The sequence below is a fragment of the Pygoscelis adeliae genome, unplaced genomic scaffold (assembly GCF_000699105.1).
Source record: "Pygoscelis adeliae isolate BGI_AS28 unplaced genomic scaffold, ASM69910v1 Scaffold130, whole genome shotgun sequence".
NCBI lineage: Eukaryota > Metazoa > Chordata > Aves > Sphenisciformes > Spheniscidae > Pygoscelis > Pygoscelis adeliae.
The window spans coordinates 3550863-3574935 of record NW_008824031.1 but is presented as its reverse complement, the minus strand read 5'-3'; the positions used below and the strand labels follow the sequence as shown (position 1 = coordinate 3574935).

Below are 24073 nucleotides of genomic sequence, written 5' to 3'. Positions count from 1 at the left end.
ATTAAAAGTTGAATTCTCTTTGCTATGTCTAATTTTCCTCAAACTCTTCAACCTGGGGTAAAATAATGTATAGCTTGGGCTGGGACTTTGTAGAGATCTGTAGAATCAGGGGTGCTGGAGGCAATGCAGAATTAGGGGATATCAGTGAAATAACTGGATACATCTAAAGAAAGCATAATAGACAAAGCATAATTTGAGGTTTACATATGGATTTTTGTTTTAAAAAAAAAACAGAACTTGGAGAAATGCATTGAAGAAAAATGAGTCGAACTTACTAAATATGCTAGTCAAATTGTAGTCTTCCTCAGGGAAACATTCAAACCATTTATATATGAAACACTCAAACCATTTATATCTAGAAGCCTTGGAAAAGACCAAACTATGTTGAGTGTTGGACAATATTTGGGGCTAAGTTTAATGTTTGACTTAAGCACTATTATATTAATGAAATTCTCTTTAACAATGTTAGCCCTGTCTTACTTCTCAAGACTTATTCGTAGATGGAAGCTCAAATGCTTCATCCGGTACTCCATCTAAATTTTTATTCTAAAGACAGATGGTAAGATATGAGCATTAAATGGGAAAAATCTTACGAACTTGTGCATTTCATTGTTCAGACATTTAACTACTTACTAGAATTTTTAAAGATCTGTTTGCAAATCCAAAGCTAGTAGACTTTGGACTGTACCAAGTTCAACCCTACCCTAGCAATCTTTGTTTCCTACTGAAAGTTGGTATGTAGCTGAACACTTCTGCAGTACATTAAATTCTAGATTTTAAGGCTGAGATTGAACATCTCTGTTGCACCGTGAACAGGACCTGCACCTTGCAGCAGATTTTTGATACCATGAAACTCCATTTTAAGTTTTTTGCATTTTCTTTCAATATAGCAATTCTGTATCTGGCTGGATAGCAGTTCACCAGAGCAGACTGTACCATATCTTTGGACTGAAGAAAAACCTGCAAGTAAGTTAAGTCGCACTATTGTCCACACCAATCCTACAGTACTGACTTTAATCTAAGTAGAATTACTATGATTTTAAAGCAATTCTAAAGTAGAACTTTAATTTGGACCTTAATGCCTGCGAAAATCATAAAGTTGGGATCGTGGAAAAACCTCAAGTTTGGTGTTTTCGTTTTGTTTGTTTAAAAAAAAAAAAAAACCACTTTTTTTAAGCAATAGTCACTACACTTGGTTCCTGCTCCTTAACCTGTGATCTGGTCTTCCACTGAGGACGAAACATACTTCCACAATCTCATTAGATTGCATAATAGTTTGGATTAACCTTAGTCATTGCAAATCTGGAGGTAGCTCAATACTCTAAAAAGCTCCAAGACACAGATTTTCTGAGGACAGGACTGGACTAATTGTAGTCTTCCTCAGGGAAACATTCAAACCATTTATATATGAAACACTCAAACCATTTATATCTAGAAGCCTTGGAAAAGACCAAACTATGTTGAGTGTTGGACAATATTTGGGGCTAAGTTTAATGTTTGACTTAAGCACTATTATATTAATGAAATTCTCTTTAACAATGTTAGCCCTGTCTTACTTCTCAAGACTTATTCGTAGATGGAAGCTCAAATGCTTCATCCGGTACTCCATCTAAATTTTTATTCTAAAGACAGATGGTAAGATATGAGCATTAAATGGGAAAAATCTTACGAACTTGTGCATTTCATTGTTCAGACATTTAACTACTTACTAGAATTTTTAAAGATCTGTTTGCAAATCCAAAGCTAGTAGACTTTGGACTGTACCAAGTTCAACCCTACCCTAGCAATCTTTGTTTCCTACTGAAAGTTGGTATGTAGCTGAACACTTCTGCAGTACATTAAATTCTAGATTTTAAGGCTGAGATTGAACATCTCTGTTGCACCGTGAACAGGACCTGCACCTTGCAGCAGATTTTTGATACCATGAAACTCCATTTTAAGTTTTTTGCATTTTCTTTCAATATAGCAATTCTGTATCTGGCTGGATAGCAGTTCACCAGAGCAGACTGTACCATATCTTTGGACTGAAGAAAAACCTGCAAGTAAGTTAAGTCGCACTATTGTCCACACCAATCCTACAGTACTGACTTTAATCTAAGTAGAATTACTATGATTTTAAAGCAATTCTAAAGTAGAACTTTAATTTGGACCTTAATGCCTGCGAAAATCATAAAGTTGGGATCGTGGAAAAACCTCAAGTTTGGTGTTTTCGTTTTGTTTGTTTAAAAAAAAAAAAAAACCACTTTTTTTAAGCAATAGTCACTACACTTGGTTCCTGCTCCTTAACCTGTGATCTGGTCTTCCACTGAGGACGAAACATACTTCCACAATTTTATTAGATTGCATAATAGTTTGGATTAACCTTAGTCATTGCAAATCTGGAGGTAGCTCAATACTCTAAAAAGCTCCAAGACACAGATTTTCTGAGGACAGGACTGGACTACTAGAATGTTTCCTCCTGCAGTTGTATCTAAGCATGAAGTCTTAATTCTTGCTGCATTAGTTGTTAGTGCTAATTTGTTAAGAGTTAGAACTTAAGGATATGACTGTTGCCCTTCAACCCTTCCCCTATCTGAAAGGTGTTTGCCATCAGTGATCATTCAGGGCTCATTCCTGTAGGTGGCTTTCTGAATTAAGGATTCTAAGCTTGTATTTACTAGCTACCATAAAGCTTGACCGTTAACCTAGAGTTGCTTCAGTTATCTATCCTATCTATGCTAGACAAGTATATAATACTTCAAAATCTAGCAGAACGGCAGATTATTGAATGAGTGAGGAGATGTGATCCGTTTTCCCTGGAAGTTAAAATCACTTCATGGCAATACTTCTAGACTATAGATTTTGTAAACCAGTAGCATTTCAGTGGAATCCAAAAGCATCTTGTCAAGGTAGGCTTTTAAAGGGCTCGCAACATGAGCAATTAAGCAGGTAATTAAAATGTCACAGAAGACAAACCAACTGAAGATGGTAAGTTTCTTTTGACTGTCAAACTGAAGACAGAATATAAGCATTTCATTACTATGTTGCAACAGATCTTTCAAAGGGATAATTAACTCTCTAAATATCTGGTTTTCAGAACAGGATGGGAAAAATGGAATGGAGAATTGAAAAGAGGAAGGTGTTGAGGATGGTTTTTTTACCTGTCCATCTAATCGTGTCTCCCCTTTTCAGCTCCTATTGGACAGGCCATTCATCGCTTGCTTCTGATCCAGGCCTTCCGTCCAGATCGTTTGTTGGCAATGGCACATACCTTTGTTTCAACAAATCTTGGAGAGTCGTTCATGTCCATTATGGAGCAGCCTTTAGATCTGACACACATCGTAGATACAGAGGTAACCTGCCTGTTTTTGAAAGGCTAAAATCCTGAGGTAATGCTCAGTTCCACCTTGCATGAGTTCCATAGTGAGTAAAGCTATCTACCGGAACATTTCTTCCACTTATCCTCCCCAAGGTAGTTTGAAGAATGGATTATTTTCTTATTTGTTAATGTAAAACTAAGAGTAGCATAATGTCTTTAGCTGGCCAGAGGGAAGAAAAACTGAGCTTACTACATTCTTGTATTCATGTAGTGACTGATTCGTATCCTTTTAAACTTCTCGGACAATAGGTGAAACCTAATACCCCTGTGCTGATGTGTTCAGTGCCTGGTTACGATGCCAGTGGTCATGTTGAAGACCTTGCAGCTGAGCAGAATACACAGATTACTTCTATTGCTATTGGTAAGAACATGCCATATTTCATCATCTAAGCATAAATGAAACTGCTAGCAGGAAGAGCTTTAGCAACCTTCTGTCTTTTAGGTTCTGCTGAAGGATTTAACCAAGCAGATAAAGCAATAAACACAGCAGTGAAATCTGGAAGGTAAGTTCTGTCTCCTTTTTAGCTAGAATACTGCCTAGTAGAAAGGTAAATGGGCAGAGAGGGAAATAATCTATTGAGTAAATAGGTAAAACTGGTTAAAAAAAATTGGGACTGTCTTCTGAACTGAAATTTGTAATAACTTAAGCACAGCTGTTCACAACTTTGATTTAAATATTTTTCAAGAGAAGTAGGTTGTATCTGCAAAACAGAAAAGTTACCCCATTTACAGTAGACAGTAGCTGATTCTATGTAGAAGACAGGTTTTAAAGAAGGAGGAAAATCTGTAGCATTAATATATTCTGTTACTCTTTGTGGTGATTATAGCCAAGATCCGTAAGCTGTACACTAAAAAGCACTTGTTCTTTTTCAAAACTTCACAGATGGGTAATGCTGAAGAACGTTCACCTGGCTCCTGGTTGGCTCATGCAACTAGAAAAGAAGCTACATTCCCTACAACCCCATGCCTGCTTCAGACTCTTCCTTACCATGGAGATTAATCCAAAGGTAACACTGATCTGAAATTTGATGCTCTGGTAGAATAACTGCCGTGCACAGCCAGGAGTGCTACCCAGGGAAGGTTTTCTCATTACTGCCTTTCTGCGTTAAAGGGGGAGGAGAATACGTGCTTGTCAGGGTAGTTACTAGCCTTGGATTCTGATAACTTAATTGTAGCTGAAAACTTCATACCGTTCCTTTTGCTGCTTCCCCTACCCTCCCAAAGAAAGGCAGGACATCACTGTGTGTGCTCACAGTGAGATTTTGAATCTAATGCAAACTGTGCTGTTAGAGGGATTTAGTTTAGTGAAGGCTAAAAGAGTTGGATTTGAGTTTATTGATCTTTTCTCTTTTAGGTGCCAGTGAATTTGTTACGTGCTGGCCGGATCTTCGTGTTTGAACCTCCTCCTGGTGTAAAGGCAAACATGCTGAGGACTTTCAGTAGCATTCCGGTTTCTAGAATGTGCAAGGTAAGGCTGCGGCTTGTGTGGGTGAAAAGAGATGTCAGAACGCGTTCGTTAAAATCTTACCTTAGAAAAAGATGATAAAACTTCAGCTTCTAAGATGTACATAAAATGTTTTGTTCTCACAGAACTACAGTAGTAGTTGCTCCTTCTGTTGGTAGAATGCATTCCGTTTTGGTAGCAATCTAGCATTAAATCTGATCTTTTCTAGCCTTCTAGCAAGCTTTGATTATCAGTTCACTTGTGTAATAAGTGTGTGTATTTTTTTCTTTCTCTCCACTTCCTAGTCTCCAAATGAGCGTGCTCGTTTATATTTTCTCCTTGCCTGGTTCCATGCCATTATCCAAGAGCGTTTGCGCTATGCTCCATTGGGTTGGTCCAAGAAGTATGAATTTGGAGAATCTGATCTGAGATCTGCCTGTGACACAGTAGATACATGGCTGGATGATACAGCAAAGGCAAGTAGTTTTGTGTACTTAGGTACAGGTAATACTTGGATTACTTAAGATCTTCAGTGAGGCAGTCTGTTCTGGAAACATTTAGTAAGTTAGATGGGTAGGCTCAAATAACCTGGTGGCAATTTAACTTAGTTCTTGAATTTGATTCCTCTATCAGAGAAGAGGTGAAAAGGATTGTTTCCTGCTAATTACATTGCATTTTATTTATAGGGCCGCCAAAACATCTCACCTGATAAAATCCCCTGGTCTGCATTAAAGACACTGATGGCACAGTCTATCTATGGAGGTCGTGTCGATAATGAATTTGATCAACGTTTGTTAAATACATTCTTGGAACGTCTGTTCACTACTTTAAGTTTTGATAGTGAATTCAAACTGGCTTGCAAAGTTGATGGACACAAAGATATTCAGATGCCAGATGGAATCAGGTATCATTTTTATCCTTATCCTGATCTCTATGTACAACTTCTCTTTTTAAAATAAAAACAAAAAAAAAACCCCAAAAAAACCAAACCAAAACGAAAAAACCCAAACCCAGCCTAACCTGTATCTCTGTGCTGGAATTCAGCTGTGTAAACTTTTGTCTCGGGCAAAGAATTACCTTGCCATTCTAACAGGGGAAGCCTTCTAATGAGTATTAAAACTCTGATTTGTAGGCGTGAAGAATTTGTCCAGTGGGTTGAGATGCTGCCAGATACACAAACGCCGTCATGGCTGGGCCTGCCAAATAATGCAGAGAAAGTTCTTCTCACCACACAAGGTAAAATCAGAACTTTAATAAGGTCTCACATAGATTACCAGGCCAACATTTTAACTAAAAAGCAGAAGTGAAATATATTTTTTGCTGAAGAGTTGATAGCTTTCCCCTCCTCCCTCAACATAGTGTGTTTAAATTCTGCAAGGTAAAACACTCAAGCAGTCCAAAAACTGGCCTGAAGCTTGTGAATTAAACATTCAGCCTTCCAGATGTCAAGCTCCCATCTTGATTCTGGAAAGCTTTATTGTGAGCTCTGGAGCCACCTACAGCTAAGTAGTTCTGTATCTTAGGTCAAGACTAGGGAAAAAGAAAAGTCCTAGTTCTTGCATGTAGTAAAATGTTTTCATCCTGATGCCACTGCTTCTCTGACTAACGGCATATCTTCTGCTTTAGGCATAGATATGATCAGTAAAATGCTGAAAATGCAGATGCTAGAGGATGAGGATGATCTAGCTTATGCAGAAACTGAGAAGAAAACAAGAACTGATTCTACGTCAGATGGTCGCCCAGCCTGGATGAGAACACTGCATACCACAGCCTCTAACTGGCTTCACCTTATCCCACAAACTCTAAACCATCTGAAGCGAACTGTGGAGAACATTAAGGTAAGAACTAAGTTTTTTCTAACATGGATATAAGAAGTGCACAAGTTCTGGTATATTGGAACAAGTGCATTGTGATTTTCAAGTACCCATTAAACTGTTGGGGGGACAATGGAACCTGTATCGATGCTGATTCTGACTGCCATAGCTATGTAATGCCCTGCTGGGTTTCTTGAAATGCTCTTAAAAGTTGGTTTATGTGTTCTGGGGATTATTTGAAGAAATACAGTGGCAAACTGTCTATCAAGGGTACCATTTCTGAAGCTTCTCTGTGATCAGGTAGCAAGAAACAAGTGCTTCCTGTTGTATTTGTAGCACGCTGACTGCTGCTTATGATACTGCCTTTAGAGCCAGTGCACATTAATTACTGCTAAAATTTAGTGATGATTAGTGAGGGGAGATACAGCAGCAGCTTCTGCTAACTGGGAACAGAAATTGGAAGAGCTGGAGAAAACTTTTGTGATCTGGACAGTAGTAGCCTAAGCTCTAACTCAGGAATAAGCTCCCCAGTTGAATACGCCCATGATTGCCTAACTGCTTCTAAAGACTTACTCTGGGATAGTAGGTGAGAACCTTTTGTTGCTGATTAAAAGAAATCCAGAGCTGATTGGAAGGAGCTGCAGCAGGCAGTCTGCATTAATTGTTCAACTAAGACTTCTACTTTCTTGCTTCTCCAAGGGAGAGGAGATTGTCGGTTGTAAAACAGTCTCTGCAATCGCTTTCTGCACCATGGACTGCATCTTTGTGTTTAATGCTTGTAGTCACAGTGTCACTGGTCAGTCCATCCAGGATTTGAGGGTTGCTTTTTGTAGCAGTTCTCCAGCAAGAATCCTGAACTTTGATCTGCAACTTACTTTCAATGTTTTGACAATCAGGATCCTTTGTTCCGATTCTTTGAGAGAGAGGTGAAAATGGGAGCTAAGCTGCTTCAGGATGTTCGTCAGGACCTTGCAGATGTGGTTCAAGTGTGTGAAGGAAAAAAGAAACAAACCAACTATTTGCGTACACTTATAAATGAACTGGTGAAAGGTATGGTAATTCAAATTAGCATCTCCCGGTGCGCTCTCTGCCTCTTGCACTCTGTAAGTTGGAGGCTATTATGCTCAGCAGCTTAAAAAAAAAAAAAAAAAGCAGGAAAATTGGGGTTGACTTTACCAATTGGTTTGGTTTGGGATTTCAAGTTGAGGCAGCTAATATTAGGCTTTTTTTGTACAGTTTATATCAGCAGCTTAATTTCTGAGCTGAAGTCTTTCTCAATTCTTTCTGTCTCTGAATTGTGATGGAACAAAGTTATTTATACCACAAAGTGAGTAATATTGCTCCTATAAAATCTCCTACAAAATATTCAAGTTCTCTGAACTTCTGTTTCAAGATTGTACATAAATGTGGACTTTTCGCAGACATCCTACTTCTAGTAATACATGAAGATCTGCTGTCTGCTTTGAACAAAAGCATTTCCTAAAACACAGACACTTCTTCAAATTTTTCTAAAGGACTCCAATCTTCATGAAAACTTGGAGATCAGTTACTGTAGTATATAGCTGTGTGTAACTGAAGTTGCTGTTGAAGGGTTTCTGTAACTGGATGGCATTTTAAATAAATACTAGACCTGGAGGCCATTTGCTTTCACTTACTGAGGAGCCTTTTAAGATAGAGGCTGATATCCTGGTCCAAGTCTTAAATGGCTATTGGGAGGAAAAGCAAAGTGTCAAAATAGTGTGTAATTCCAACTTGTATACAAACAAAACTTAATTCTAATCACATTTTTCATAGGTATTTTGCCTCGTAGCTGGTCTCATTACACAGTGCCAGCTGGTATGACTGTTATTCAGTGGGTGTCCGACTTCAGTGAGCGCATTAAACAGCTGCAGAATATTTCCCAGGCAGCTGCTTCTGGTGGAGCAAAAGAACTAAAGGTATCTTGTGCTGACTTTTTCTAGAGGTTCTGTCTAATTCAGATGGAGCTGTATAACTACTTCATGGAGTCTTCACATCAAGACCTCTAAATAGTTCGTCAGGCAGAACAACTTCAGTCAATGTTCTCTGAAATGTGCTTGTAAATACTGTTGAGTATCTCCTGATCTCAAAATGGTGGGGCTTAGCAGGCTAACTGTTCGTACAGATTAGAGGGAAACTTAGTATTTTAGAATGACAGAAGACGTAGCCTTAGAGCAAAAAGCAGTTTAGCAGTTACACAGTGTTCCAGTAGCGGCAGGAAAATTCTAATGTAAATAGATTGCTGAAGTAATACTTAACGATAATCATTAATTAATACTGCAGCTGATATCCTTTTTTTTTCTTTTTAATTTTTTTTCCCTCAACTAGAACATCCATGTGTGCCTTGGTGGCCTGTTTGTACCAGAGGCATATATTACTGCTACAAGACAGTATGTTGCCCAAGCAAACAGTTGGTCCCTTGAAGAACTCTGTCTTGAGGTCAATGTTACAACTACACAGAATGCAGTACTGGATGCATGCAGTTTTGGAGTGACAGGTAAGCTTATCAGAAAGAAGGATGTCCTTGCTCTAAAATACTTCCAGAAGCTTCTGGTATTAAATGGGCTGTATCAAATAAAGAAGATCATATCATTGCAAAAGTTAATACACACTTTCTGAAGTTGTTTAAAGATTAGTTTGATATTAGTTAGTCGGGAAGTAATTACGCTAATAAATCTCAAGACTAGGGTCAGTATATATTTAAGTGGTATTGGATAGTGTATCTGCTACAACCTCTTTATTTTGTGGTATGAAATACTTAACCTCTCATTTAGTGGACTTAGACAGCCCTTAAATGGTAACATAGGGAGACAATCTTTGTCTGGGTGTATGAAAGCTCTTAGAACTCTAAAGTGTATTTCAATTTACAGGCCTGAAGCTTCAGGGAGCTACATGCAGTAACAACAAGCTGTCGCTTTCAAATGCTATTTCAACTGTACTGCCCATTACACAGCTTCGCTGGATCAAGCAGACAAATGCTGATAAAAAAGCAAATGTTGTAAGTATTGATAAAAAGAATTTTTTAAAAATTCTCATGATTAGATCTACCTAGTAATTTTTTTTCCTGAAGCTTTATGGATACTTTTATCGAGCACCACAAATCAAATTGTTCTTTTCTAATATTCTCAGTGTCAGTTGGTACCTAAATTCTGGGCTAGCAGCAAACAGACCTAGTGTTGACTAGGTCTTTCCTTTGTAGTTAGATAAGAAGGAGAGGCATCCAAAAAATACTAATGCTGTTCAGGCCAAAACTTGAATTTATACCTATAAAGAAGGCTGTGCTTTAGGTGAATTTATTAGGCCTGGCTTTTTTCTCATATTTTGGGTATTGAGTTATCTGAGACTAAATTCCCATCTCATAAATACCATGCAGTGTTATAGAAACTTCTTACGCTCTTCAGCTGCCTTACATAAACTCTTCTTCTGTATTCATGTTTTTTCCCAGGTTACTTTACCAGTTTATCTGAACTTCACTCGTGCTGATCTGATTTTCACGGTTGACTTTGAAATAGCTACCAAGGAAGACCCTCGTAGCTTCTACGAACGTGGTGTTGCAGTTCTCTGCACTGAGTGAAAAGATTTGTTTTGACTGGTAATGCTGTAGTAATTGTCAGTCTTCTATGTAGTATTCACCTGTACTTTTGTAACCTGGTGAGGTTAGGTTGTCAGATGGATTTGTGTTAAGTTGACTAGAAAGAAAGGGGGCAGTGCGTTGGAAAGGTGGTAGGCTAGATTTCTTCGAAGGAAAATTGGATGAGATTTTTAGACATCTATTGGTAGATGTGATATTTGATGGATCATGTAATATGAAATAAAATCTGTAGCAAAACTTCTGACTGTTTCTGGAACTATAATTCTTAACGATGATTTTTTTTTGGTCTGGGAAAACTGTACCTCTGATCTTTTCGGAGACTAACAAGTAATAAGTCAGTATTCAAGCATATTGTTGACCTTCACACAGCTCCTCAGCAGCTGGTTCAGCTAACCTCCAGTAACAAGAACCTTGGAATGTAAGTCTTCAGTGCAGTAAGACACAACGCCTGACATTATCTACTATGACATCTGATGACATCACATGAATTATTTACAATGAACTGGCTCTTGCTTGAAGTGACCTGCTTTTACACAGCTGCTGAGATGCATTCAGAAGTTAGAGTATCCTAAACAAGACCCACAGGGCTTCCTCTTTCTTAAGCTGCTTTTATGGTGAAATAAGGCTCCGGTTTCTTGTCTCATTGTCATGTCTCATTAAGCCTGGGAGGATAGTATTAAATACTTAAACAAGGAGTTACAATCTTATTTCAGACTCGTGTCACCAACTGTTACCAAATTAGGGGAGCTGAGAGTTCCTGCTAATTGCTTGGGTTGCTGTAATGGTTTGGGTATTCGCTTGCTTTCTCTGATCCTAAGTTCATTGGGTAAGCATTTCTGCCCTCCTGACCAACCTGTCAGAACAACTGTCCTTTCTAACAGTGGCTAATATCAAGTGTTCAAAGATGCACATGAAGAATACAGGTGCATAGCTTTTCAATCTCGAAACAGAAATCTCAGGAGCCCCTTCCTTCCAGTGAGTTCTCCTGTGAAAGCAGTGACTTTCTGAACCTGCATCAACTCTAATATTTTTTTCTGTGATAAGTGGTTCTACAGCACACGCCTGTCCTGGGAGGAAAATTTGTTACCTCAGCTTGCCTCACATGCTTGTTTCAGTTGATGCCTACTAATTACTACAATAGAGAATTCTTGTTGTCTACCCTCTCCATACTGTTTTGTAGCTCCTATCTGTGTAGGTTGAACTGTCCTGTGGTTTTATTCCCTTACAAAGAATGAATCCCAGACCAGTCCATCATGTAATCTTTGTCTGCTTCTTGTAGTTCTCATCCAATTTTGACAAACAGAGATGGGAACTACACGTATCATCCAAGATTGGGTTTAAGGATAACATAATGTCCTTGTTCTGTTTCAGCTCCTATGACTTGCTTTCTTTTCCATCACCAGAATATTAGTATCTGGAATTTATACTGTCACTTCCTCCAGGATCATTTGAAATACTTTGTACAGTAAGGAAGCAGACCTCCTACTGATAGCAGCGTGCTCTGGATACCACTTGTGGTGTGAAGTATTAGCTAAAATGTGTACGAGTTCTAGCTATTAGCAGCTCAGCTGAACATGCACCTTTCAGCTACTGCTTTTTGTGTGTAGCTCAGCCCCTGGGCTATAAAAATCTTCAGTTAAACCAGTTCCACCTATTTGCAACTACTAATGAGATCAAGATGGTCTCAAATATGCAGGAAGTAGCTAGAGCTTCCCAAACTATTCAGCTTTTTATATGTTAACTAACTAACTTCTGCATTAGGCCTGAATTAACAAAAGGTGCATTTTCAGTTCAGAAGTTAACCCACAGTTGGATTCTCATACTGAATAAGCAGACTTTGAATGTCTGAGTAAATATTGTCCCATGTGGCTTACCCTTCAACTTATTTCTCTCCTGACTGTTCCTGTATTTTTTTTTTCCAGTGGATTATTTATTTTGATATGCTGTGTTAAATAACTGGTTTAAGTGAAATGCTCACTAGATGAGTTTAGGGCTCTTGGCTGCAGTTTGAAGGTCAGTAGTTCAGTTTTATTTAGCCCCAGATGAGGTGGTTGAAGACCATTCAGCAGACAGCTAGGACTTGACTTAAAAGGGTACGACTTCCTGAGCATGGGGCTGAAGGGCTTGGCTGCACTACAATGTTGTATTTTTGAAGCTTGTCATGAGTCTTAATTCTAGAGACCTGTGGCCTAGTTGTAGCACACACAAATCTATAGCTGTGAGGGTGTGTGGTTGGTTGGTTGGTTTTTTGCAGTTAACTTCACAGCTGTCTTCAAGGAGTTAAGGACCATGTTTGCTGTAAATGGCCCCAACTGCAGCATTCTTTGCTGCTGGGGCAAGTCAGAGGGCAAGCACAGGAGCTTGTGCCTTAGGGCAAAGGCCTCTGAATCTTACTGTTCTAACAGCTTTGTTTCCAAGCTGATTAAAACCATCTCTGTGTCTCCAGATTGGGGATAAGGGAGAAAGCAAAGTTGCTTTAATAAAATAAATATGCAGATGTTAGTGGAAGGGGTACAAAGCTAGAAGTTAAGTAGTATTTTGAATGGCTTTCCACCTTATGAAAGAAACTGCAAATTAAAAATCTCTGCCAGTCATACAGAATGAATGCTTTCACAAGTAGTTGGTACCAACGTATTTCAAGCCATCATTATACTTTTATAGATAGTAGTTCCCCTTCCACATAAATGGACTACCCAGACTCTAAAGGTGATAAAAGAAGTTACCGTACAGGAGAAGGAGATGAGAGATACGGTGTTTGCTGACTAACTGGCCTCCCATCTGTGCGCACCACTTCTGCAGCTCGTAAGTGATTGGCCTCACTAAGGAAGAAGAGTGCTTTCAGCTCATGTGTTCAACTTCACATAGTAAATTCTAAACTGGCAGGTATACCTAAAACATTGTTCAAAACAGGTAGGAGCAGATACATTAATAGCACATCAACTTCTTCCTGGTTGAAGGGAAAAAAAAAAAAGCTAGATTGCCTTTAGTTGCACTCAGTTCAACTTAATGCAATTCAGTAGTTTGTAGTCAAACGTGTAAGATCATTCACCATAGCTACAGCTACTTCCCTCCTCCCATACAGTAGGTCAGACATATGAAGAGCCAAACACTGACATGAGGCAGGTGTGGGTAAGCTGTAGCTATTGAAAACTAATTGCAACCGTGCAGCCATTCTTCCTGCCCTCCTCCACAAACCCCTGCACTACCTCTTTGAAATTACACTGAAACTGGGCAGGTGCCTCCAGGTACTAGCTACAGGAGTTAGGCTGGTGCTTCAGGAGGCCCCAAGCACCGAAGTAGCACCCAGGCATAAAGCTTAGCTGTGATTCTACAGACATAGCTTAGCTAGTTTTCACTTAAATTGCCACATAAGCTTTTTTAGTTGACTCATCTTTTCAGGTGGATCTCAAAGCCTGCAGTACACAGCACAGCTGCCTTTGTAACAAGCTCAAGCTAGTTTGTTTAAAACTTGTTCAGTTCAGGTACCATCTGCAAAAGAAATCTCTACCAGGTTCATTCTTCAGAACAAACAGTTTGTCCAATGATTTATTCATGCCTCAGATTAAGTTACACGGAATTTCTTTCTTCTTAGTGTTTCACTAGCACCCTCCAGAATGGAAATCCCTTGTTTTCTTTTGGTTAGGGGCTGTTTGGCCATTGTGCCATCACAGTCAGCTGCTAGTGTGGGCTGTGGAGCGCTGTTACCTGGGCTTGCAAGGAGATCTGAGGAGGCTGAAGGGTTAATACTCATCAGTAAGGAACGGTCAGGTGTCAGCCACATGGAGGTAAATGCTTCTGTGGCTCTAGTCAGTTCAGATGATTGCAACAGGCTTCTCAGGAAATCCTTCTCTTGGCTAGGAAATTCCAGGGGTGCTTTACAGTCATTTACTGTCTGAATTTCACTGACACTTGTTTCTGGGCAGAGCCAGTCTGGAGGCTTAGGGAAGGACTCTCCATCTTCTGAAGTACCAGCATCCTCCAAAGCCATTGCTTTTGGGGCACTGTTCGCCCATGGTGCAACTTTTATACTATTTAAAGAATTCAAGCTACAGTCAGAGTGAATGGACTCATCTTCTGAATCACCATCATAAGGATCTAAAAACTAAATTAAAGGTCTCCTTAAATATGGTGGAGGCTTATTTGTCCATTTAAAAAAAAACCCACAAAAGTCAACATACAGTGGGCTTTAAGACCACTTACAACGTAAGTCCCAGACTTGCTATGGAAGTTTTTCTGTTTATCCACACATTCCCCAACAATATTTTAATTTTTGGATGCTACACTGAGAACAAGGCTGCTGCATAATAATCAAACCTACTTGCAGTCCCCTGGAGTTCCTTGCTTTCCTGAGTCCTCCAGCAAGTGGGCTAGGCATGACCTATTTAAGAGAAGTTGACATAGGTTTATACAGCACCGTCCTATGAATTATTGATCAAAGTAAAACCGGAGTAAGTAAAAATCCTAGAGAAGAGGAAGCCAGATTTTCCCCTTGCTAAAAAGATAGTAAAAAGTGTATCTATCTCAGTCTAACTTTTAAAGGCCTGGTAAAGTTAGCCTAAAATAGAGGGGCTGAGGAAAGCTATGGTAAGTCTTATTGCACTTAAAACATCGCTATAAAGAGAACAATGAGTAATTGTATACCTTACCACCAGAAAAGTAAACCAAATCAGCATGTAACTCATAGTAGACAAGTTATAATTTAGAGTTTAAAGAGCTTCCCTCCCACTCGGGTCCCTTTTTTTTTTTCCCTCTCCTTTTACATAGGGATGATCTGAAATTCTTCCTTATTAGTTGGATTATGAATTTGCTGTCCCTTGGAGAGTTCTGTAATTAACACAGTCAAACAGAATCCTTTCGATCAGTCTCAATATTGCTTCTGTAACACTGAGGTTTCAGGCTTCTTTTCCCCATGTGGTTAAACACGGACTCGTCCAGACCTGGACCAAGAACTCTCTTCATGAACTTACGCTCGAGAAGCACATCATTCTGAAACAGTGCTTATAGTCTGGGTCTATTAAAAAAAATAAAAACCATGTAGGGAGACTCCCTTTTAAAAGCAAACCACAGGTACAAAGCAGTCACACAAAGGGAAAAAAAGTTTACTGCAAGGAAACTGGTCCTTTAGAAGGATCCATCGCAGCCGCTGGGAGAACAAGCTGCCAGTCATTGCTGTGCCAGCTTTCAGTGGGGAAGGAGGAGAGCCTGAGCACAGCTGATGCAAAGCTGAGCTTGGCAAATCTCGACTGCTCACAACAGGAACCTGAAGGCTTCAGCAGAGGAGCTGAAGTCCAAGCCCATTTGCAACTGCATGTTCTTGTGCTAATTCAAGGACGCGGAGACATCCCCACAAAGCCAGTGGGCAGTGCTGGGCTATGAAGAAAAGCAGCTTCTGCTTCTCCAAAGAGCCCAGGAATCCCCCAGCCCTGGCACCTGCCTCAGCACCCTTGGCAAGAGCAACCGGCTTTTTGTCCAGGCTGGCACCTTTGCAGTCCCCTCTTCCACCCAGCCTAGCCATCAGAGTCCAGCCAGACAGCTGGACTTCCAGCCTTGTTTCTCCTAGAAGGAGACCATGGACAACTCTAGCTTTCCCCTCTGCTTTCTGGAAGGTAAAGTGGTGGCAGGTTCCTGGCAGACAGCTTCTCTAAGCCACAGAGCACAGCAATTCGCATGGACTAACAGCAGGCATCAATTCTGAAGACTTTTACCCGTAAATTAAGTATTTAGTTCTCCACTCCAGAATCAAGTCTTTTTTCATCAACATTAAAAACACACTGGTTTGACAGAACAATGTTCAGGAAGTTACCAATATTCATAAGTAACTGCCACAGCAACAGAGCTGCTCTCTTAATCTCATCCAAAATGGACAGTCAGAAGGTAGAGGTTCTCCACCTAGAGCTGTAGAAATCCCACCGGACCTGAGCTGCTGAAAGTTAACCACCAGAAACAACCCAGTTCAGCTTTAAGCTTTTTTTATGCTACATTTGTTGTCTACCTGAAACACTGGCACTTTCCTGCCTCATCCCCCCAGAATCAATTTTGCTAAAATTAGTAACAATTGTAAGGAAGAGCCTGATGGATAGAATAGCGTTGGGTTTGGGGTTGTTGGGTTCCCCCCCCTTTCCTTTTACAGTCACAAGACCAACCACCCCAGCAACCGTGCCTGACTCTCCCTGCTGAGACTGAAGGAAGAGTTGGATACCCCTCAGGGAATCTCATCACCATCAAAATGCTTCGCAGAGTCGGTTCTTACCTCCGTGCTGGATTCGGACTCGGACTCCGTGCTTGACTCTACTATGCACTTCTGCTGCAGAGGAGGAAGGGAAAGAAACGCTACTCACAGCAGAAGTTACCACAGCTTCGGGTTGAAGCTGAAGTTTAGTACAAGCTGTAGATGCTGCGTTTCTCCAAAGCTTTCCCATGTGAAGCCAGCTTGTCCTTCCAAATATCCCACATTTGTGGTGCTGGTTGGGTTGTGCAAGTGAGACATAAGGGAAAGCAGAAGTCTTCCCCTCCCCCTCCCCCCAAAAAATACAGTGGGAAGCTATCCAGAACATGCCTTGCATTTGCTAGGAACAGTAATTCCAGGTCTGTAAATAACTCTACAAAAATGGTTTTTGATTTGCACTGAAGTTTTGTTTGTTTCTTTGCTTTTGGTGGCCCTACATCTCAGAAATGTAACAGCTGATAAACAACTAAAACTACATCTTCATTTTTTCTGAAGCTGTTGCTAGAGAGACCTTACAAACAAATAGCCCCCTAATACCCCAGGCGGTAGCACAGGAGTGGAATAGCTTCCTCCCTCCCTTTTTGTTTCTTTGCAGGTGACACCATTTGAATTAATTCATTCACACATGTTCTTCATGCATTCTCTTCCAGCACAGCTAGCTGCACTATCAGGCTAATGACAAAGCGACTAACACCTTCTAAATTATATTTTAATAGGGAGATAGAGAAGCAGCAATTAGAAAAAAGTTACCATGTATTTACGTGCCAGTCTTTCTATGTAGTCTGGGCTTTTAAGAGAATCCTTCATTTCCTGAGCATCTACTAAAACAGGCAGAGGGTAGGAAAGCACATTAGGGAAAATCTTCTCATAGATAAATTGCCCAGACATGGTAACTCCCTTTATGCTAGAAAGGTTGGTCAGTCCTTCACAAAGTCTGTGATAAGTTAGTTCTCACTCAAAGGCAGCTTCTGTTTAAAAACAAACAAGAAGCAGCTTCTGTCTTCTACCAAAACAATGACTTGATTCACTGGCCCTTCAAGCAGCATGAGAAAAATATAATTTTTTTTTTTTTTAAAGAAGCTTATACTCTCTAAAGTGGATTATTTTTTTTTTTTAAAGGCACTACAAGTTTTCTGAACCATCAAAGTGGTGTTTATACTCAAGATATCAAATCAGTCTAGAGAGGGACAAATGCAAAGCCATGCTGAGAGTCAGCCCTCTATCCCACCCCTCCCACCCTGGCATTCAGTCCCCATATACCTCCCCCCCCCCAAAACAGGGCTCTGTTTTTTTTGAGGCCATCCTGCTCCCAGCACCTTCACCCTCCTCCAGCTTTATAGGCTTGGGCTCCAGGCTGCCCCCCCTCCGCCCCCACCTCTCGCACATGCCCCGCTCAGCTCCCTCAGCCCGGAGACTTTGCTCTTTTGAAAAAGATGGGAGTGAAGCAAGGAAAAGAGAGAGTAAAGTGCTCCTGTGAAAGCACTTTGTGCCACTGCTGGAGGCTCCAGACTGCTCTTCATGCTGGGTTCACCAGAGCTGACTGTGTGGAGGTCTACGGCAGAAATCAGCACGGCAGTTAGAGAAATGTAATGATTAGAGGACTCAAAGCGTATATATATAAAGCAGATGTATACACAGACATGCACACACATCTACAGTTGAGTTTGCAAGGCCTGGTGTCCAGCGATGCAATGCTCCCCCTCCGCTCTCACCAATCTATTGTCTGTAGCCCCTTTTCATTCACACGGCCTTCGGGCTGACCGAAGGTAGTCAACAGTCAAAGGGAAAACACCTACCCCCTCCAGAGGCAGCCAAGATATTCAAAGACATTTCTTCCTGCCATTTGCTGCAGCAGACGCTCTCCCATCTGTCAGATGAACAGTTGTGGTTGGACACACAATGTTTTCTGAGCATCTCTCAATCACAATCCGCCACGTGTGATTTGGAGGACTTAGATACCGTCACCCTTACTAGCTATCACTCGCTAAGAAAGGGATCAACAATTTTGCTATTTTTAAATGCAAGGAATAGTATTTTTTCAGATTTACTGGAAAACTATGACTCAGGCCCATTTTTCACAAAGAAATAGAGCTGATTTGACCCTTTAAAAGCCACATCTCCATTCCCCTTCTTCTCCTCCTTTTTATAGGAAAATAGGAACTAATTCTTTTTACTTTTTCAAATCAAATTCCTTTTGTTCCCATTATTTCCTTCCTATCTGGCTTTCTTGCATCTTCCTGCACAATGCAGAAGCTACTACTGTTTTAGATTAATTTTAAGATGGGTATAAAAGCCTCAGTAAAACAAGCATCCCACTCTGGAGCCAGCAGCAGGCTATTGCTCTGAAAAGGCACAGGAGCAAGCCCCTGGGGAGGCAACAGTGAGAGCAGCTGCACTGGCAGCAGCTCACAAACTTCACAAGCCTTCCGCCCCACTTCTGCCGCCAGCTGAGCTACAGCCTATCGCATACACCTCTTTTCTCCCCAGGCACCTTCTTTTCCATCTTACGTTCTCTACCCAGGCCACGACCATCTGATGGTTATTCCCCCTCTTTGAATTCTCCAACCACTTTCAGACCAGAACAGAACAGAACAGAACAGAACAGAACAGAACAGAACAGAACAGAACAGAACAGCCAAAAGTCTCATCCAACATCCCCCAGCACCTCCCACCACTGAGGTGGGAGCTAAGAAGCACTGTGTTAGTGCCTGCAGTGCCAGCTGAGTTAAATGAGTGCCTACAATCATCATCCTTAGCCCAAACACATGGCTTGAAGTCATTTCTCCCACAAAAGCCTGCTCAAAATTAGCTACTGATGCTTTACAGGCAACAGATGTTAGCAACAAGGCCCTGGCATGTGGGGCTCAAGAGAACTCTTGGTCTGCAAGGGATTACAGATGAAATGGTGACTGTAAGGTTGAGACTAGGCCAAGGCTTTGCACAATGAACCCGCTGCCAGAACCCGTCTGGGCAGGGGTCGGGCAGCGGAGGTGCAGTCAGACAACAGATTTCCAAGGAAAATTTTGGGTTTCCACTTTCCAAAGCACACACGTAATGCCATCGCCAAGGCAGGGCAGCTTTCAGCCATACCGGGTTGGTGCAGTACGAACAAGGAGGGTGGCCAGAGGGTTACAGAGGCACAGAAAAGCCCGCTTGAGCCGTTTATTACAATCATTTACTGTACCGCTGCTTGGTGTCTTGGCTCTCCTCATTGCTCTTGGAAAAATCCCTTGACCCTGCACAGACCTTGTGCCAGCCCTAGGTAGCTCTAATTTCCCCTGAGCCCATGCTTTGTGGCCAGAGGAGAACATAGGTAACACACCTCTTCTCTCGTTTTGAAAGGCGTCATCACTCCTTCTCCTCTCACCCACAGATGCCCGCTGTCTCACTGCTTCACAGGGTGTCCCCAGGAGGCCAGTGCTGTGAACGCCCCTCTCAGCAGATCAGTTCAGCCTCCACGTTATAGCTTCCCATCTGATACATCACACATGCATCTCTGTCGTTCTTTAAAAAAATAATCCCCCCCTCCCTTTTGAAATACATTTGACTTCTACATACAGAGACAAAACATACTAGATTGTCTGCCGTGGAATGTGCTGGAGGAAAAACCGTAGAAAACTCATTTGTCCAAGATGAAAAAAACCCTTAGAGCGCTGGGGCCGCAGCCAGCAGAGCACAGCTCTTGCAGAGCAAACACTAAAGCTGGAGCAGAGGCTGCCCGAGGTTGCATGTCCATCAGGGAAGGGCCGTGTCTCACTTCTTGCCTGCAGAGCAGCCAGGACTGCTGTCTTTGGGAGCAGATTGAGGAGGCAGTTTATGTTAATCTTGACTTATTAATTAATCATATTTAATGCCTCCTATTAGTCAATGGAAGTGATTTTCATTTAGCTGCAGATTGGATCTGTGAGCTGTGAACAGGGAACCGATTCACAGCGCACCACGTTTGACTCACAGATGTCTTGTTCCAGCCAAACCTCCCACCGTAAGAAATGCAAAAAGTACAGGATGAACTGGGGTTTTTGGCACTCCGCATGCAGCTCCGCAGCCATCTGGGTGCTCCAGCTGTGGTTTGGGGTTTGATAAGCAGGCTGAAACTAAAGCAATCAAGCAAATAATACTTTTTCTTCATGGGGACAGGAGAAGGTGAACTCTTAGGAAAAAAACCTGAATGAGCTCCTGATCTCTGCATGCCAAGATGAAGCAAGATCAGCCTTTTTCCTTAAAGCCACAGCCCTTCCATAAGAGCAGGTTTCCACCCTGCCCGAAGAGCCCAGGCGACACTTTCTAGTGCTTTTTTTCTCCCTTTACTCTTAGACCAGTGTCACCCTGCCTCCTGACAGCCACCACCTCTCCCCGGTGGCTCTACAGCTGTAGGTGCTCATCTGCTCCTGCTGCTGATCCGCCCCCAGCTGCCAGTCAAAGACAAGACAGAGTGTTCTCAGGGTACCTCCAGGCAGGATCAGAACGAGCAGAGATTTTTCTATTAAATTTGGCAGAGGGCTTGGCAGAAGCACATGCCTCTCTTACTGTGCGTCGTCTTTGGAGGGCAATGCCTATCTCTAAATTTTAATCCTCAAGTACCGTTGGAATTGCCATATGGCAATGAAGCCCAACACCAGTATTGCTTGTGTTATTTAGACATTAGGAATCGTGTCTTTCATGCATTAAATGTTTTTTAAAAAATGCAAGATGGGATTGTGTTGTGGTGAAAGGGGTTTTACTTCATTCGCAATAGGGAACAGTCGAAAGAAGATACTTAATCCAAATTAAGTTCATCAGATGAAGCAAGTGCAGAACAGAGAATGAAGATCTGCAGCCGGCTGGCCATTTGGGTCAACCCACCGCCGAAATTTAATCAAGAACGTTTCAGTCAAGCCTGAGAGTGCCGTGGGAAGCTAGAAACAAGATGCTGCAGAAACTGCAAGGTCTCGTCTCACACTGCGTGTTTCTGCCTATGAGCAGTGCAGGAAATCTTTTAGACTCCACTTCCTATTAAAATCAAGCTGTGAGCAAAGACATTAAAAGTACAGTTTACAGCTGGTTTGCAGAACAGGAATCAGCTTTATCCTTTACTTCATATGTACTTGTAGATACGGTGCAGTACCTGACTGCAAGTATGGCCAAACTACAACTGCTGCTGCAGTCTCCTCATTCCCACAGCTTGCCTCAAAAAGTGCTACGGCACCTATTATTGTTAATATATGGCTGTTAATTCTTCACAAAAATAAAAAGAGAGAACAAAGGCAGCCTTTAAATTCCTGTACTCACAGCTGTTTCCACATAACAACATCCCGTTCTTATCTTCATGAAGTCTTCTCCCTGTGATGCATGACAGAAGGGTGTGGGAGACAAAGAAATGTCCTTGGTGTCTCCAGTCTGTGGGTGCAGAAGTGCTATATTCAGAGGCAGCCGTTCTGAATACTCCCGAGGAACCATATCCAAAATACTGGATGTTACGTGGTACAGAAACCATAAGGAGTCATTAAGATTCTTAGTTTTCTCTTGCACGTAAGGGGCAGCGTCTTCTGGAGACCTGAACCGGAGGTTAGAAAACACAGCTTTGGTTCTTCACTTCTCTTTGTGTCTTGATGTGTGGAATGATTGACCTTGGAAGCACCGCTTCAGCCCTTTTTAAACCTTGTTTCCCCATTTGCAAAATGTAGGTGCGATGCTGGTTTTTTTCAATCTGCCTTTGGAACAGGGAACATGAAAGGTACCAAATTTTCTCAAAACAAAAATAAAACCAAACATCTCGGTGTAGGAGAGTATTAATAACCCAGGAAGCCATGCTGGCATTTGGAGAAGGAATTTCATTTTTAAAGACTGGCTGGACTATTGGTGTTTTACTTCTAAGTTTGTTCATGAATATTGGAGAGGAATTATTTTGCCTTACTCGAAATACAGCTCTTTAGTCACCCATAGATTTCTTTGACAGACTGATGCTGTTCTGAAGATGAAGTATTTTACAGTACTGTCCCTGGAGCATCCACATCCCCTTCTTTCCTTTGAGGCTGTAAGAGTAAGGCATTTTGGCTGCCTCCGTTCCCTCAGCCACTTCCTTGGGTATAAGACTGGGGTCTTGTAATTAGGGTACTGAGGAGGCAAGGAAGGTGATCAGAGTGTGAATATGCAGGCCCCCTTGCCTAAAACCCCAGTTACATGTGACCGATACGTTGTTTTATTTTTAAATAGCCTCTGTACCTTCCTCCTCTTAGCTCAGTTTCGTTCAGATTGCATCACCTGAAGAAAGAGGGATGTGGAGTCGAACTGAAGGCTGACACACATCACCCCACCCGCCCGATGAGCCGCAGTCTGGCTGCTGGACCGATTTCTCAGTGTGCTCTGCGGGCTGTAACACAGCGAAGTATTTGAATACAGCAGCTCCGGCATCCCCACACGTACATCCACACCAAAGGCACTGCTGTTTCCAATGTGCGACGTGATCTAATCCCATCAGGTGAAGGACAAAGGTTACTCCGGAGACTTCTCCTGCATATGTTCTGCCCCTCCTTTCATTTTACTTCAATGTTTTGCCGAACTTTGGGGGCCTAGTTAGCGAAAGCCGCCTGCTTTCTAACGTGGAGTTCTTACTTGCCTGGCTATGTGCATGGCTTCTGGGGATGAATACTGGTTATTTTAGTTGCTACTTCCAGTGGATTTCATGCCAACTGAACAGCCAGGGATGCATTAGCGTCACTTGAGGAATACGATACATCAGTCAGCCACTGGTTTGCAGTTTCGGCCTTTTCTGTTAAATATTATGGCTATACTGCTGTTTAGCCAGGCAGAGTGGACAGCATAAAAGCTGAACAGGGGCTTTGTAAACTGGGCGGGGACTAAGCTGAGTTCTTGCAATAATCTGCTCTCTGGCTGGTTAGCAAGTCTTAGCAAACCTTCCAAAGTCCCTCTACCTCAGGAGCATACACAGCCCTTTCGCCGGTGACCGTGCAGTAAGCTTGACACATATGCTCAGTAGAGACCAAAAAGCTCCAGGTGAAGCGTTTGCGCTCAGCCTAGACTCACGCTGGAACTGCCTTGTTACCAGCAGCCCCAATTTGAAAGCTTTTCGGTTTAAGATTACAGAGCGCTCTCACTTTGGCTGGGGTCTGTGGGATCCTACAGGTATGACAGGACTTCAGGGTGACAGCAAGTGTTCAGGGAACAAGACGGCATGGATGCGCCCTCTTTCTACCTGGAGGTATCAATATTCCATGGATCCCAAAATTCACCTCTTCAGCCAGGATACAGAACAGGTCTATTACCTTGTTTTTCAGGAACAGAAAGCCTGGAAATCATTTTTGGCCAAACCACGTGTGGGAATCACAGGTGTTTACAGGGTTTGTCTTGCTTTCTTACCGCTCACTGGAAAGCAGACTGGAGGAGAAGCACGGGAGACTAATGGAGAACCGAGTAGGAAGAAAACTCTTAATTCTTATGACTCCATTCAATGAATGTTACAGTCTATTATCTGCTGCTCTGGATCTAATTTCAGACTGAAATGGTTCACCTGGTCACTAGTGTTGCAGTACATGCTGACAGTGTTAAGACTCTAAGTCAGCATCTGCAAGGAAAGTCTTCACCGAGCTAGCATGATCCTCCCTTAGGGATTTGCCTTGTGCAA

The 24073-nt window shown here is 41.8% G+C and overlaps 1 protein-coding gene across 1 annotated transcript in view; it reads left to right on the top strand.

Annotated features, from left to right (window-relative positions):
* The window catches only part of DYNC1H1 (dynein, cytoplasmic 1, heavy chain 1), a 47157-nt gene extending 36694 nt beyond the window's left edge, over positions 1 to 10463 (top strand). Inside the window, 15 exon segments of the mRNA XM_009328461.1 lie at positions 891 to 966; positions 3172 to 3332; positions 3608 to 3719; positions 3801 to 3861; positions 4242 to 4365; positions 4713 to 4826; positions 5108 to 5278; positions 5489 to 5706; positions 5935 to 6038; positions 6429 to 6640; positions 7513 to 7666; positions 8411 to 8553; positions 8963 to 9131; positions 9505 to 9632; positions 10080 to 10463. Of these exon segments, the coding sequence (XP_009326736.1) occupies positions 891 to 966; positions 3172 to 3332; positions 3608 to 3719; positions 3801 to 3861; positions 4242 to 4365; positions 4713 to 4826; positions 5108 to 5278; positions 5489 to 5706; positions 5935 to 6038; positions 6429 to 6640; positions 7513 to 7666; positions 8411 to 8553; positions 8963 to 9131; positions 9505 to 9632; positions 10080 to 10208 (2076 nt within the window). The 3' untranslated portion in view covers positions 10209 to 10463.
* The last annotated feature ends 13610 nt before the right edge of the window (positions 10464 to 24073 follow it).